This window comes from Lycium ferocissimum, chromosome 6 (genome assembly GCF_029784015.1).
Source record: "Lycium ferocissimum isolate CSIRO_LF1 chromosome 6, AGI_CSIRO_Lferr_CH_V1, whole genome shotgun sequence".
Taxonomy (NCBI): domain Eukaryota; kingdom Viridiplantae; phylum Streptophyta; class Magnoliopsida; order Solanales; family Solanaceae; genus Lycium; species Lycium ferocissimum.
In genome coordinates, this window is record NC_081347.1 from 45,083,549 (window position 1) to 45,097,783 (window position 14,235).

Consider the following 14,235-nt stretch of genomic DNA (forward strand, 5'->3'; position numbering starts at 1 on the left):
GGGCCTGCACTTCACGGTGCAGATACCGATTTTCAGGAGCATACACCTGCGCAGTAGGATCACCTCAGTTATCAACTTATTGGTGAGCCCCACTTCTCTCAGGGTTCAACATGGAGTCTGCACTAGTATTCAGTTTATGGTAGTTCAGGGCCATGTCCTGGTAGTTAGTATTTAGACATGTTTTAGAGGTTTCATAGACAGATGTTAGTTCACGGAGTCAGTTGTGCTTCTGTGATTGCAGACTATTACGTTTTTCATAATTTTTCATGCTATGAGATTACTTCAAGACTTTATTTCGCAATTACGTTTTCATGATTAATTTAAATTGCATCATATAGATTATGTTGTTTTGATGCCCATGTTGACAAGCAAGCCATGAGGGTCGCTCGGACACATGCAAGCAAGGCCCAAGTGCCGTGTTGCGCCCAGGCCATGGTTCGGGACGTGACAAAAACCCTTTCATCCTCGCTTATATATATATATTATTAATATGTATAGTGCATGACTAATAGCTAAGCATAACATACACATCCACATATAACATACGGATGTTAAAGTAATACATGGGAGATTCCTAGAACATTATATGAGCATGATAGTATGCATAAAATAGTCATGACACATAGAGAAGTATATCAAGCATGCACATAATGACAATATGTGTGTGTGTGTATATATATATATATATATATATATATATATATATATATATATATATATATATATATCGTATAAAGCTTTAATTCATCTCAATCCGAGCTAGTCTTAGCCTTCAAGAACATTTGATCTGTCCAAAAGAAAACTCAATGAGGTTAAATAAGGCCATGAGACTCTATTACAAAATTTTAAACTAATTAAAGTAGAAGTCAAACTCCGGACCCACTTGGTCAAACCCCAAAAATAAAGTCAAAATGGGGTGGCCTATATATATATAAAGCTTTAATTTATCTCCATCCGAGCTAGTCTTAGCCTTCAAGAACATTTGATCTGTCCAAAAGAAAACTCAATGAGGTTAAATAAGGCCATGAGACTCTATTACAAAATTTTAAACTAATTAAAGTAGAAGTCAAACTTCAGACCCACTTGGTCAAACCCCAAAAATAAAGTCAAAATGGGGTGGCCCCTAACTCCATGAATCCATCAATATTCTTAGATCTCCATTTCAAGTCTATTTGGATAGTCTAGGTTTAGGTAATCCTAGGTCATAGTCCATAAAATCGCCAAATTTCACCTTGACTTCATGCTTAAATGATAGATCCTATGTTAGATTCATGAAATAAATTCAAACCCATGCTAGATTCACATACTCCAAGTTTGTGGTTGAAGGCCTAGCCAAAACCTTTCAAAATTGAGAGTCTGAGTCATAAAAATGGTGAAAATGAAATAAAATCATAAAATTCGGCTATTTATACAAGACATGAAAAATTGCAGTGTTGGCCGCACTTGCCCTGTGCTGGCAATACCTGCCAAATGCTGATCGCACTTGGGATAACATTTTAGGAGGTGTAAGTGCAAGATTTTCATACTCCCCCCGCCCCAATTTAAGTGTTTTAGTTTGACTAGACACTGAGTTTAAGAAACAAAGGAAAACTTTTAAATCTTGTGATCTTAAATTAAAGATATGTGCAGTCTTTTAAATCTCGTGGTCTTAAACTTGTCATGTAGAATGTTGCAATTGGAAATTTTTTATTAAATATAGAAAAAGACACATCTTTTTATACAGATCAAAAAGAGAAATACGACACTTTAATTGGGACACAGAGGTATACGTATTTGATTTTGAAACACAGAAGGTCTATTCATAATTCAGTCCTAGTGGAGGTATAAGTGTTTGTTTCGTGTAGTAAAAGAAAAACCCACACCCTTTAGGAATAAAAAATCAAACCCTTACCCGACCCAATTAAGAAAGGGGCAGGAATAAATAAAAAAGAGAGAAGCGGGAGTACTTGACTCATCACCTGAGGGTTTTGCACTGAACTCAAACTTATTAGGGTTGTGAAAAACCTTCTACACACACACTACACATTCACTATACCAACATTTCCTTCAATACCAAAATATCATTTGTGGATCTGGTGAAGAATGGCGTTGGCATTCGATGAGTTTGGTAGGCCATTCATAATAATAAAAGAACAAGAGCAGAAGACCAGATTAAGAGGTCTTGATGCTCAAAAATCAAACATTTCTGCTGGCAAAGCCGTAGCTCGCATTCTACGCACTTCACTTGGTCCAAAGGGAATGGACAAAATTCTTCAGAGCCCTGACGGCGATATCACTATAAGTATTCTCTCCTCTGATTCTACCTTTTTTTTCGCTGTATTTTTTTTTTATTGGTGATATATGTGTTTGATCTACGGAATTATATTACTTTGTTGCTGCTTTTTTTTTTTTTTTTAAAGCTAATTTTATATAGTTTCTCAATGAAAATACTGTCATTACATAATGTAGCAAAATAAAAAGATGCTTTAAACCAAACTTATGAGGACTTATAGAATGTCCTAACTTGTTATTACAATGGAAATAAATAAAATATGATAAGCATCTAAAAAATGAATTAATATTTGTAAAAATAAAAGTTGAACCAAGTATCTTCAAGGCAAAAAGTCGTCGTCTTAGGTTTTGGCAGTGAAAGATTTCGCTCAACATTGTGCTCCACAATCAGGTGGTTGTTGGTTGCTGTTTATTGATTGTGTCTTTAAACTCATTTTTGCCTTTTATTTGTATTTGTTTTTTGGGAAAATTACGCTCTGTGTCTACTGGGAGAAAATGTTTACGCCACATAGCCCATATTTTAAGTTTGTTACCCGCTGTAGCCCATATTTGTATATAAACACTGTTTATACACTATTACACAAGTTTTGGTACATTATGTATAATGCTTTTTTCCCAGGTATAATGTTGTATAAACTGAAATATGGTTACGTGGCGTAATATTTTATGCTGGGTTGTATATTTTTGAAAATTTCCCGTTTTTGTTTTTTCCTTTTCCTAGTGGAAGGTTCTATTTTTGCATATACAGGTACTCCATTGCTAATTGTGATGGCTACTTTCTGCACTATTATGTGAGAAATTTTCAGATTAGGATCTCAGAATAACAGTTTTGTTTTTTGATAAGAATGACATAGTTTCTGATATGTGAACTTCATTATGTGGTAGATGTTAAGCAAGCGATTTTGAGAAATTATCTCTGTGGGTGATTTGACGGGATTATCAGAGTTCTCTCTGTCCTTTTTTTTTTTTTTTTGGTTTTCGTAACTGCTCTTAGTAAAATGTGAAATATACCGGTCAGCACAACTCTAAAATTACTCCAGCTTCATTATATTACTTAGTTGTAACCTACCTCTGGACAAATATGTACTTCACACCATTATACTAGATAGTTGATCTGTGATTCATGAAATGTTATCCCGAAGCAAGAAAAATTAGTTTGCTAAGCTTAACATAATTGCAAGAGCTAAGCTACTTGAGTGCCGTATTACAATAGGCCGAGTCATGCACTGTGGTACTACTGAGCAATAGAGTTTAAGTTTGCCAAAACACTTTTAGTTTCCGTCAAATATTTACCGAATTTTGTCAGTTCTATTTGACGGGAACTATGAAAAAAAAAAAAAAAAAGAAAGAAGGAAATTAGCGAGAACTCACATTTAGAGGTATAATTTTTGTAGACTCTACTATTTTTAATTTATTTCTAGAGTCTCGTGCACCTTTTTGAGATGTAAGTTCTTCCTTTTTTTATATCTTTCTAGTGTCAAGTATAATTTTTTGTGTTGCATATTTTAGGATCCGATGGAACTTTCTTGGTGTCTATGGTTAAATCTTTTTTTCCACTGTTCCCATCACATCTAACGGACAAAGTTTGGTAAATATTTTACAGAGACTAAAAGTGTTAACTTTTGACAAACTTAAAGCACCAAAATTTCTTAATTGCATACTTAAGAGATGAACCTACCCTCAAACATAAGGGACCATTTTTGTCATTTTTCTCATTAGAATGTCACAGTTTGTGATATGTGAACTTCAGTATGTTCTAGATGTTAAGCTGGCTATTTTGAGAAATTTCCTATGTGGGTGAATGTCACAGGCTTATCATATTTCTCTCTCTCCTTTCTTTTTGTTTTTGGTGACTGTGCTTAGCAAAATGTTCAATATGCTGGTCAACACAACTCTAAATTGAGTTACTCCAGCTCCATTATGTTACTTAGTTGTAACCTCTGGACAAATATATGCTTCACACCATTATACTAGATAGTTGACCTCTGTTTCAAGAAAGGCTATCCGGAAGCAAGACAAAATAGTTATCTAAGCTTAGCATTATTGCACGAGCCGAGCTACTTGAGTGCTGTATTTTACATTTTGGTCGGGTCATGCACTGTGGTACTACTGAGCAGTAGACTTTTATCTTCTTCTGAGATGTGCATTTAGGTCTATAAGGTGATTTTGATAACTTATGTTTGGCAAAAAGAGTAATGATTTGAAAACATATTTGACCACATCTGTGTTCTTTTCCTTTTTTGTTCTAACTTATGCAAACTTATTTCTTGTGATGAACTTTGCTAATCTTTGAATTTTGTATCCTCAGCAAATGATGGTGCAACTATCTTGGAGCAGATGGATGTTGACAATCAGATTGCGAAGTTGATGGTTGAGTTGTCACGAAGTCAAGATTATGAAATTGGTGATGGAACTACTGGAGTTGTTGTCATGGCTGGGGCACTTCTTGAACAAGCGGAAAAGCTGTTAGAACGTGGTATTCACCCTATTCGAGTGGCAGAAGGATACGAAATGGCTTCTAGGATAGCAGTTGAACACTTGGAGTGTATTGCAAATAAGTTTGAATTTGGTGTGAATGAGTTTGAGCCTTTAATTCAAACCTGCATGACTACTTTGTCATCTAAGATGTAAGTGCCAATCTAATGCCAACTCCGCTGTTACCTTTTTCTGTTGCTACGAATTTTCTTAAAGATCTCCTAAGTTCTAAACTTGTATTCTATGACTTCAAGAACATGCTTGTGATCCATCAGAATGTGCATATTGCACTAAAAGTATTTTGCCGCTATGGGTTTCTGATTACAACTGTGAAAACCCCGCTATACAACTTATTTGTTTTGACACGGGGAATTTGTATTGTAGTGTGAACAGATGCAAGCGTAGCATGGCTGAGATTGCTGTCAAAGCAGTGCTAGCTGTTGCAGATCTTGAGAGGAAGGATGTTAATCTGGACTTAATCAAAGTTGAGGGAAAAGTTGGTGGAAAATTAGAGGATACAGAGCTAATTTACGGAATTGTAGTTGACAAAGATATGAGTCATCCTCAGATGCCAAAGCAAATTCAGGATGCAAATATTGCCATTTTGACTTGTCCTTTTGAGCCTCCAAAACCAAAGACCAAGCATAAGGTTGACATTGATACTGTGGAAAAATTTCAAACTTTACGCCAACAGGAGCAGAAGTACTTTGATGACATGGTCCAGAAGTGCAAGGTAAATTTGCAGAATATGTTTGTATATATAGTGAAAGATGGTCCAAATTCAGATATAGAGAGAAGGGGGGGGGGGGGTGTTGGGGCTTAGCAAAAGATGGTTTCCCACATGTTCTTAGACTTTTTAGTCAGATTGGCATGGGGAAAAGTTGAATCTTATGGCCAGCTAAAGCCTTAGCCTTATGCTCCCTCTGCTCCATTTTATGTAACATTATTTCCTTATTAGTCCATTCCAAAAGGAATGCCCCATTTTTATATTTGGAAACAATTTAACTTTGAACTTCTCATTTTACTCTTAATGAGAAGCTTTTATCGCCACACAAATGTTATGGCAATTTTAAGACCAAAAGTTTCAAAAATCTTCCTTTCTTGAATTCCGCCCCAAGTCAAACTACGTCAGATAATTTAGAATGTAGTATGTTTCTTGAATTTTCATATGAGGATAGCAGTGTAGGACTTTATCCTATTCTGCCCTTTCCAACTACCTGTTTAAGCAAACAAATTGTGTTGTTTCCCATCTATTTTTGTATATGCTAAATATGAGAATGAAGGACTGTATTCTCTTATCCTTCGCACCTTTTCTTTGTGAAGTTGCACACCTTGGATTTTATTAGCATAAACAAGTACAAGCTAGAGGGATGCCAATGTTTTTGAGTTTTCCCGTGTTCACAACATCATCATTTCAGGGGGTGGGAGATCTATGGTTTGTGTTTTTGGGCCTGTAAGTAGCAGTTTGGTTGGTTTTACATGCAAAGATTACCATGAGCTGAATTTTCCGTGCATCTTCTGGTAGTTTGGCTTATCAGGACCTGGATTTCCTAACTAGTCTGCCGATGTCTGACAGGATGTTGGTGCCACTTTAGTTATTTGCCAGTGGGGTTTTGATGATGAAGCAAACCACTTACTAATGCATAGAAATCTGCCTGCTGTTAGATGGGTAGGTGGTGTGGAGTTGGAGCTGATAGCAATTGCTACAGGTTTGCATTCTATTTGCTTATTAACTATGATACCTTTTCTGTTGTGGTTCTATTACAACAGTTAATTTCATCGCATAATCTTCTTGGTTCCACACGTGATTAGGTGGGAGAATTGTGCCGAGGTTTCAAGAGTTGACACCTGAAAAACTTGGCCGGGTATTGTTTCCAGTCTCCTGTGTCTGGTCTTACATCTAGAAATTTTGTGTGAAATAGTGATGAGAGGGTCATTGACTGGTATATTACTAATACAACTGACTAATATTTATGAAATTTTACTCTTCCGTTGCTTACAGATTCTTAATGTTTGTAATTTCTCAAATCTATTCTTCTCATTCAATGACTTCTTTTGCATCACATTCATATCCTCTCAAAGAATTTCATTTCAACTTAGCCATTTAACTGGGCCTTTCAATATGAATAGTATTTCTTAATGTGCTTTTGGATCTCTAACCCCTACTAAAAGTGATGTTCTATAAGTTCAGGCTGGTCTGGTTAGAGAGAAATCATTCGGTACAACAAAGGACAGAATGATATACATTGAACATTGTGCAAATTCACGGGCCGTGACGATATTTATCCGTGGTGGTATGTTTCTGTGACCAGCCTTTTTTTTCTCTCTCGAAATAAATCCTTCTTGATGTACACTATTCATGGAATTTTCATGTGCTCCTTATATTTTCATGTTTTGGGTCTAGCATCTTTCATTTTTTAATCTTTTCTTTTTACTTTGGCATCTACGATTTCTAGGTTTGCGCTGTTTCCATCCATGTTCTATTAGATTGTGACACTGTCAGCACCCAACTGTTGGAACTGCATGTTGATCCTCCATGGTTCTTGTTTTCATGAGTGTAAAGATTCCGAAAACAACTGAACTTAATTTTGGTTAAGATGATGGTACATATGTAATCTTTTCAAGTATGCTCCCATAATTAGTTGGAAAAATTTGGTTGAGGGTAATGCACCATGCGGTTCCCATTTCTTTTTAATCATTTTTTGTTTGGTCGGATACTGACTTCCACCCAGATGCTGAGTTCTTGCCTAGTGGAGTTTGTGTTACAACTTACTAATTACGGGATGTCGGAACTTTGCAATTGAGGAAAGTCGTTTCCTAATACCAGGATAGATGGCTTTTGTTTTTTTACGGAGCACCAGTCGAGCATCCTTTTACCTGTACATATCTGAAGTTTAGTGGTAAAACATATAGGAGGATTATGCAGAAGCTTAGAATATTTGAGAAACGTATCGATTAGGATATTTGAACTGAGCTTTGATCATCATACAGGTAACAAGATGATGATAGAGGAGACAAAACGTAGTATCCATGATGCTTTGTGCGTGGCTAGAAATCTTATTCACAACAACTCTATTGTGTATGGTGGTGGTTCAGCAGAGATCTCTTGCTCAATTGCTGTAGAAGCAGCAGCTGATAAACACCCAGGAGTTGAGCAGGCGAGCTTTTATTTTATTTGTTCTTGTTTCTACTTTTTTTAAATAATTGATTATCATTAACTAAAGCATCAATCCTTCTATCAACAGTATGCTATCAGGGCATTTGCAGATGCTTTGGATTCTATCCCAATGGCACTTGCTGAGAATAGTGGTCTCCAACCCATTGAAACTCTATCAGCTGTTAAATCTCAGCAAATTAAGGTAAACCTTGAATTGTTATAACTTAGAAATGTAATATCACTCCACAGTTGTATGGGAGTTTGATGAAGTTTCTCAGTCGAATAATTAGAAAACATAAGATTTTCTCAAGAGATAATTCCTAGTATTTCTGTCGTACATCAGAAACAGCCTCTCTACCTGTCAAGGTGGGGATAAGGTCTGCGTGCACTCTACCGGTCTGCGTGCACTCTACCCTCCCCAGACCCCACTTTGTGTGAGTACACTGGATATGTTGTCGTCGTTGTTGTTGTACCTCCCGACTTTTAAAAAAAAAAAAATGTACCTCTCGGCTATTTGCAAAGTTTCTGAGTCTGAATAATGAGAACATAAAATTTTCTCAAGCTGTAATTCTTAGTTTTGTCATGTACCTCTGGACTATTTTGAGAACATTGCGTTTTGACTATAGCTTAAATTCTCTTGCAGGAAAACAATCCTAATTTTGGGATAGATTGCAGTGATGCTGGCACAAACGACATGCGCGAGCAAAATGTCTTTGAGACACTGATTGGGAAGAAACAGCAGATTTTGCTTGCAACTCAGGTTGTTAAGATGATTTTAAAGATTGATGATGTCATTAGTCCATCTGAATATTGATGTTAAGTACTTTAAACAAAAGTTTTATGCTGCCTAAGAGAAGATGGACATTCTACCTTTGGCAATTTCACTCCAATTAGTTTTGGTTTCTATGTCGTAATTGAGTTCAGTTTTGGTGGTTAACCGATTGATCTGATTTTCGGATTGAAGTCGTTGATTTAATTAATGACCAGTGCCCTGTCAGAATTTGCTCTATGAAAAGGGCTGTGGAGTTACTACTACCTTATAGGTCATTTTTACCCCTACTCTTCAGTGCCGCAAGTGCTCAAAAGCTAGAGTTTCTCGTATTTGTTTCCACTCAACTTTATTATGTGTCTTACCCAACTAGTGTTGGTGAGTCACAAAATAAGATTTTTTGATAACTCTCCACACTTAATATTGAGATGTGGTTTTACTTGACTATGGTGCTTTTCTGGTTTCCCATTGCAAATTTATCCCTTAATCTGCCCATGGAAACCAAAAATCTTTGAAGTAACAAGGACTCAGACCACTAAATCATTTCCCTGGGTCCTAGCAAAGCCAACCCTTAACATGTGAGACAAGGTTTTGCACAAGTTGGCTCAGGCAAAGAAGAGGATAATTCACAGAATAAGCAACGTTGGGCAGGGTGCACAGGATTTGCCTTTTTTTTTTTTTTTGGCCGGGTGTGGGGAGTGGGGTGTTTCAAACCTCAAAATGAAGTCATTTTTTTTTAAAACCAAATTGGGAAACAATTAAAGAGAAATTACGAACATTGAATTTGTTTTGGAAAACATTATCCATTTAATTTAATATATTTTATTTCAATTAATTTATCAGAGAGGTACAAAGCAACTTATTTAATAAAAATAAATTAAAGAAAGATAGAAAGATTAATAAATATAACCCGCCTGATGTGGCGCATCACTACCCCGTCTGTCTTGGTAAACGTTGTTGTATGGTTCAAAGACAAGTAATACATGAATTAGTAATGCAGAGATTAGTAATGTAGGGGTTGTATAACATGGATTAGTGATACAGGGATTATCTTTTGTTGGGTGTTTAGTTCATTGCACTAAAATTAGACACAAAAGATACCATTTGAATATTTATTTATTTATAAAATTGAAAATAATTGGTTATAATTATATCCTTGAATGCTTGACCTATATAAGTTTCTTAGAACAAGGCTAGTTTTGTCATTTTAACTTTTTATCCATGTATAAGCTATCTATGAATAAGTTATCCCAGGGTGATGGTGGTATAAGATAATACACCCTTTGGTGTATTAAATAATTCATGTATTAGTTATACATGCCCCAAAATATCAACCAAACATGATATAAAATAATACCACATATAATACCATTATTTTATCTAAGACCTCCTAGCAAACAAGCTCTCATTCAAATAAGGTTGGCGTGTCACTATTTGCTAAGTGACTGCTGCTAGTAAACTAATATGAAGAATTGCGTTCATTACCTCACACGTCTTATCTGTCTTCAGTGTGTTGACCGTTTGTCTTATCTACCTGGAGCGGTGAATCGGCAACTCGCGTCATTAGGTCATGCATGAAATGATTCATATTCGCACAAAGATTTGTGTCATATTTTAGATAATAAGTTTCAAAAGTCTTCCTATCATTTTAAACTCATATCCAATCAAATACCTTCACGTAAATTGGAACGGAAGGGGTAATATTCTATAGTAATGCAAATGCGTTTGATAGTTTCCTTGATGGAAGGAAACAGTTTGTTAACAGTCTCGAAGGTAAAGAATTTCGCCAAAGAGTCTCTAACCTAAGCTTTGTGGATGTGACTTTGTCAGTTTGACATCTTTTGCGATAACATAGGTTAGAAGGCTCTTAGGGCGTTGTGTCAAGTTCTCTCAAGGGTTACAAACTAACAGTAGATCAAAGGTGATTTCCAACTCTTACTTTAACAACATGGTTGAAGGTACGTTCCGAACTTATTTTCTATTGTGACGTCTTATGTTTGATTTAATTTTCTTAAATATGATAGATTGCTCGCAAAATTAAGATGTATAAATGACCTTTTTGAACATATTTAAGAGTAACTTGTACAACCAACAAATATTGTGGTGGAGTGACTGTAACACTTCGTAAATTCGGGTTAGGTTTGAATGTTAAATGAGTATTAATGTGACATTTTATTCTTCGAGTCCTTCGTCCAAAACCCTAAGCATCCGATCCTTTTCACTTCGTCCTTAAGCTTTGCTTTCCATGCTCGTTTTATCGGTACCTCGCACAATGAAAAGGAAAGTAGTTAGTCAAAATGATACGCCACGCCATAGGGTGACGTTTAGGAACATAAATGATCATATCCCTCAGACTCGTATGAAACTTTGAGAGGTTTGATTACGGAGGCTCAGACTCACGGTCTCGAATATAGCAAAGGAGCCTGAATCATGTCGCAATTGCAAACTAGTGGCCATTCTAGTTGCCTTTCCAGGCACATGTTGGTTCTTACCTCGTGATATCAATGTGAGATCATCCTTGTCCAAACCGAGGGATAGCCTTTCCGGACTAGCATGGCCTCAAGTTAAATACTTTTCATCGGCCAAAAGTGTAGTTTCTGTTCAAACCAATATTCTTTAACCAAGGGCAGTAATCTGTTTCTTTTCATCAAGTGTAGCGCATGTTCTTTTAAAGAAACAACTTAGTCACAAACATGGCTGCAACTCCATCACAAAATGTGAGAGTCAGCTCAAGCATATGCATCTGTATGTTTCTTTTGAGATCAAAGCAGCAACTGAATGGTCAACATATAACAACAGACTACAACAAGCAATGGCAATAAACAACCATAGATAGTAGCTGTCAGGTAGCAGCAAGATGAAACAACAAAAGCAAACTGTGGGTAGCATAAACAACAGTTGTTTGGCAAAGAAAGTGTCTATATGCAGAATCAGTTGTGTCTCAAATATGGCATGGCAGTAGAACAGTAACTCAAGGCCACAGCTACATCCTCAAAATAGCATCTTTCAGCCCCAAAAGCACAACAATAATTTGCTCTAGATGCAGTAAACTTTCTTTTAAAACTTAGTATCAATAGATAGTAACAGCAGATAACTACAATAGGAAGTTGACAAACACAACAGCAGTTCAACCCAAATCTTAACATACTACCCAAAGATCTCATCAAGTTTGTAGCAAACAGAATAAGTGTAGTACTGTTCTTTTCCAGAAAAATACCAGAAATGACAGCAGTTGACCTAATGACATCACTCAACTCAAAGTGCCCAACATTCAACAACATTCAGGCCATAAATTGCAACAAACATTTCTTTTCATCAAGTATAGCACCCCTTTGCCAAAGTATTGCTCAATTGTAGTAGTTGTTGGCCTCAAAGGGCAACAATAACTTATCCAAGGAAAAAATGCAACATAGCAAAGAGCCTCACATGAACCAGTAATTTGCCTTAAAATGCAGCATCTATTTACCTAAAATGCAAAGATCTATTTACCTCAAAATGCATCAACAATTTAGCCTAAAAGTGCAACAATTCAGGGAAATACCATATCTACAAATAGTGTAAAAATTGTAGCCAACCTATCCTAAAAATAGCATCAGAATGGATCAGTCACAAGCAGCAAATGTGTCCCCTAATAGATATCAAAACAAGGAATCTGCCCAGCCAAATATAATAACACAACAACAACAACAACATACCCAGTAGAATCCCACAATGTGAGGTCTGAGGAGGGTAGAGTGTACGCAGACCTTACCCCCACTTTGAAAGGTAGGGAGGCTTTTTTCGAAAGACCCTACCAAGAGAAAACAAGACAAAAAGATCAGATAGGGACAAGCATATCAAAACAATATGAAAACGAGGAATAACAAAAGCGAGAAAGTCATGATAGAACAGTCTGGAAAGAAAGGTGCAGTAGCTACCATAGACAAATAAGATAATCGAAGTACAAGGCCGAAAAAATATAAGCAGAAATCAAATGGCAATAAACGAATGAGCAAGACTACACCTACTAGGACGAAAGGATAAGTAAGACTACCTCCTAGCCTTCTATCCTAATCTGAGTCCTCCATAACTTCCTATCTAAAGTCATGTCCTCGGTAAGATGAAACTACACCATGTCCTGTCTAATCACCTCTCCCCAATACTTCTTTGGCCTACCTCTACCTCTCCTAAAATCGTCCATAGCCAACCTCTCACACCTCCGCATTGAAGCATCTGTGTCTCTCTTCTTCACATGCCCAAACCATCTCAGCTTCGCTTTCCAAATCTTGTCCTTTATCAATGCCACTCCCACCTTATTTCGGATATCTTCGTTTCTAATTCTATCCCTCCTAGTGTGCCCACACATCCATCGCAAAGATTCGCATTTCCGCAACTTTCATCTTCCGAACGTAAGAGTTCTTGACTGGCCAACACTCCTCCCCGTACAATAAAGTCGGTCTAACCATCACTTTGTAGAGCTTGCCTTTAAGTTTTGGTAGTACTTTCTTGTCACACAACACTCCGGAAGTGATCCTCCATTTCATCCACCCTACACTAATACGATGTGAAATATCATCGTCGATATCCCCATATCCCTGTATAATAGACCCAAGATATTTGAAACTTCCTTTCTTTTGGATGGCCTGGGTACCAAGCCTCACTTCCTCGTCAGCCTCATGCGGTACGCCACTGAACCTGCACTCCAAGTATTCTGTCTTGGTCCTACTCAATTTAAATCCTTTAGACTCCAACGTCTGTCTCCAGCCCTCCAGCTTAGCGTTAACTCCGCTGCGAGTCTCGTCAATCAAGACTATGTCATCCGCGAACAACATACACCAAGGCACCTCACCTTGTATTTGTCACGTCAATCCATCCATCACCAAGGCAAATAGAAACGGGCTAAGAGCTGATCCCAGATGCAACCCCATCAGAACGGGGAAGTGCTCTGAGTCTCCTCCTACCATCCTTACCTTGCTCTTGGCCCCATCATACATGTCCTTTATCACTCTAATGTACACCACAGGTACACCTTTAGCCTCCAAGCATCTCCATAGGACCTCTCTTGGAACTTTGTCGTAAGCCTTTTCTAGGTCGATGAATACCATATGCAAGTCCCTCTTCCGCTCCCTATACTGCTCCACTAATCTCCTTATAATATGAATGGCTTCTATAGTCGAGCGCCCCGGCATGAATCCAAAATGGTTCTCTGAAATAGACACAGCTCTCCTCACCTTCATCTCCACCACCCTTTCCCACACTTTCATAGTGTGACTTAGCAGCTTTATACCTCTATAGTTGTTGCAGCTTTAAATGTCGCCCTTGTTCTTGTACAAGGGAATCATTGTACTCCACCTCCATTCTTCGTGCATCTTCGCTGTCTTGAAAATGACATTAAACAACCCAGTCAACCACTCCAAGCCTACACTGCCTGCACTCTTCCAAAATTCCCTAGGAATCTCGTTAAGTCCGGTCGCTCTTCCTCTGCGTATCCTACGAACAACTCCCTTAACCTCCTCAACCTTTATACTCCTACAATATCCAAAGTCGCGATGCCTATCAGAGTACTCTAAATCCCCCAACACAA

The 14,235-nt window shown here is 37.3% G+C and overlaps 1 protein-coding gene across 1 annotated transcript; it reads left to right on the forward strand.

Moving 5' to 3' along the window:
• Positions 1 to 1,946: 1,946 nt before the first annotated feature.
• LOC132059717 (T-complex protein 1 subunit epsilon-like) lies at positions 1,947 to 8,938 on the forward strand. The gene is made up of 9 exons (XM_059452453.1): positions 1,947 to 2,281; positions 4,580 to 4,898; positions 5,131 to 5,479; positions 6,323 to 6,455; positions 6,559 to 6,611; positions 6,938 to 7,040; positions 7,738 to 7,904; positions 7,992 to 8,105; positions 8,547 to 8,938. Exons 1-9 carry the CDS (start codon positions 2,083 to 2,085, stop codon positions 8,715 to 8,717), a joined length of 1,608 nt encoding a protein of 535 aa, XP_059308436.1. The 5' UTR covers positions 1,947 to 2,082; the 3' UTR covers positions 8,718 to 8,938.
• The last annotated feature ends 5,297 nt before the right edge of the window (positions 8,939 to 14,235 follow it).

Coding starts and splice junctions, on each gene's coding strand:
- LOC132059717 (XM_059452453.1), top strand. CDS start 2,083: ATGGCGTTGGCATTCGATGAGTTTGGTAGGCCATTCATAATAATAAAA. Junction 4,899..5,130: donor ACTACTTTGTCATCTAAGAT/GTAAGTGCCAAT, acceptor TTTGTATTGTAG/TGTGAACAGATGCAAGCGTA. Junction 7,905..7,991: donor AACACCCAGGAGTTGAGCAG/GCGAGCTTTTAT, acceptor TTCTATCAACAG/TATGCTATCAGGGCATTTGC.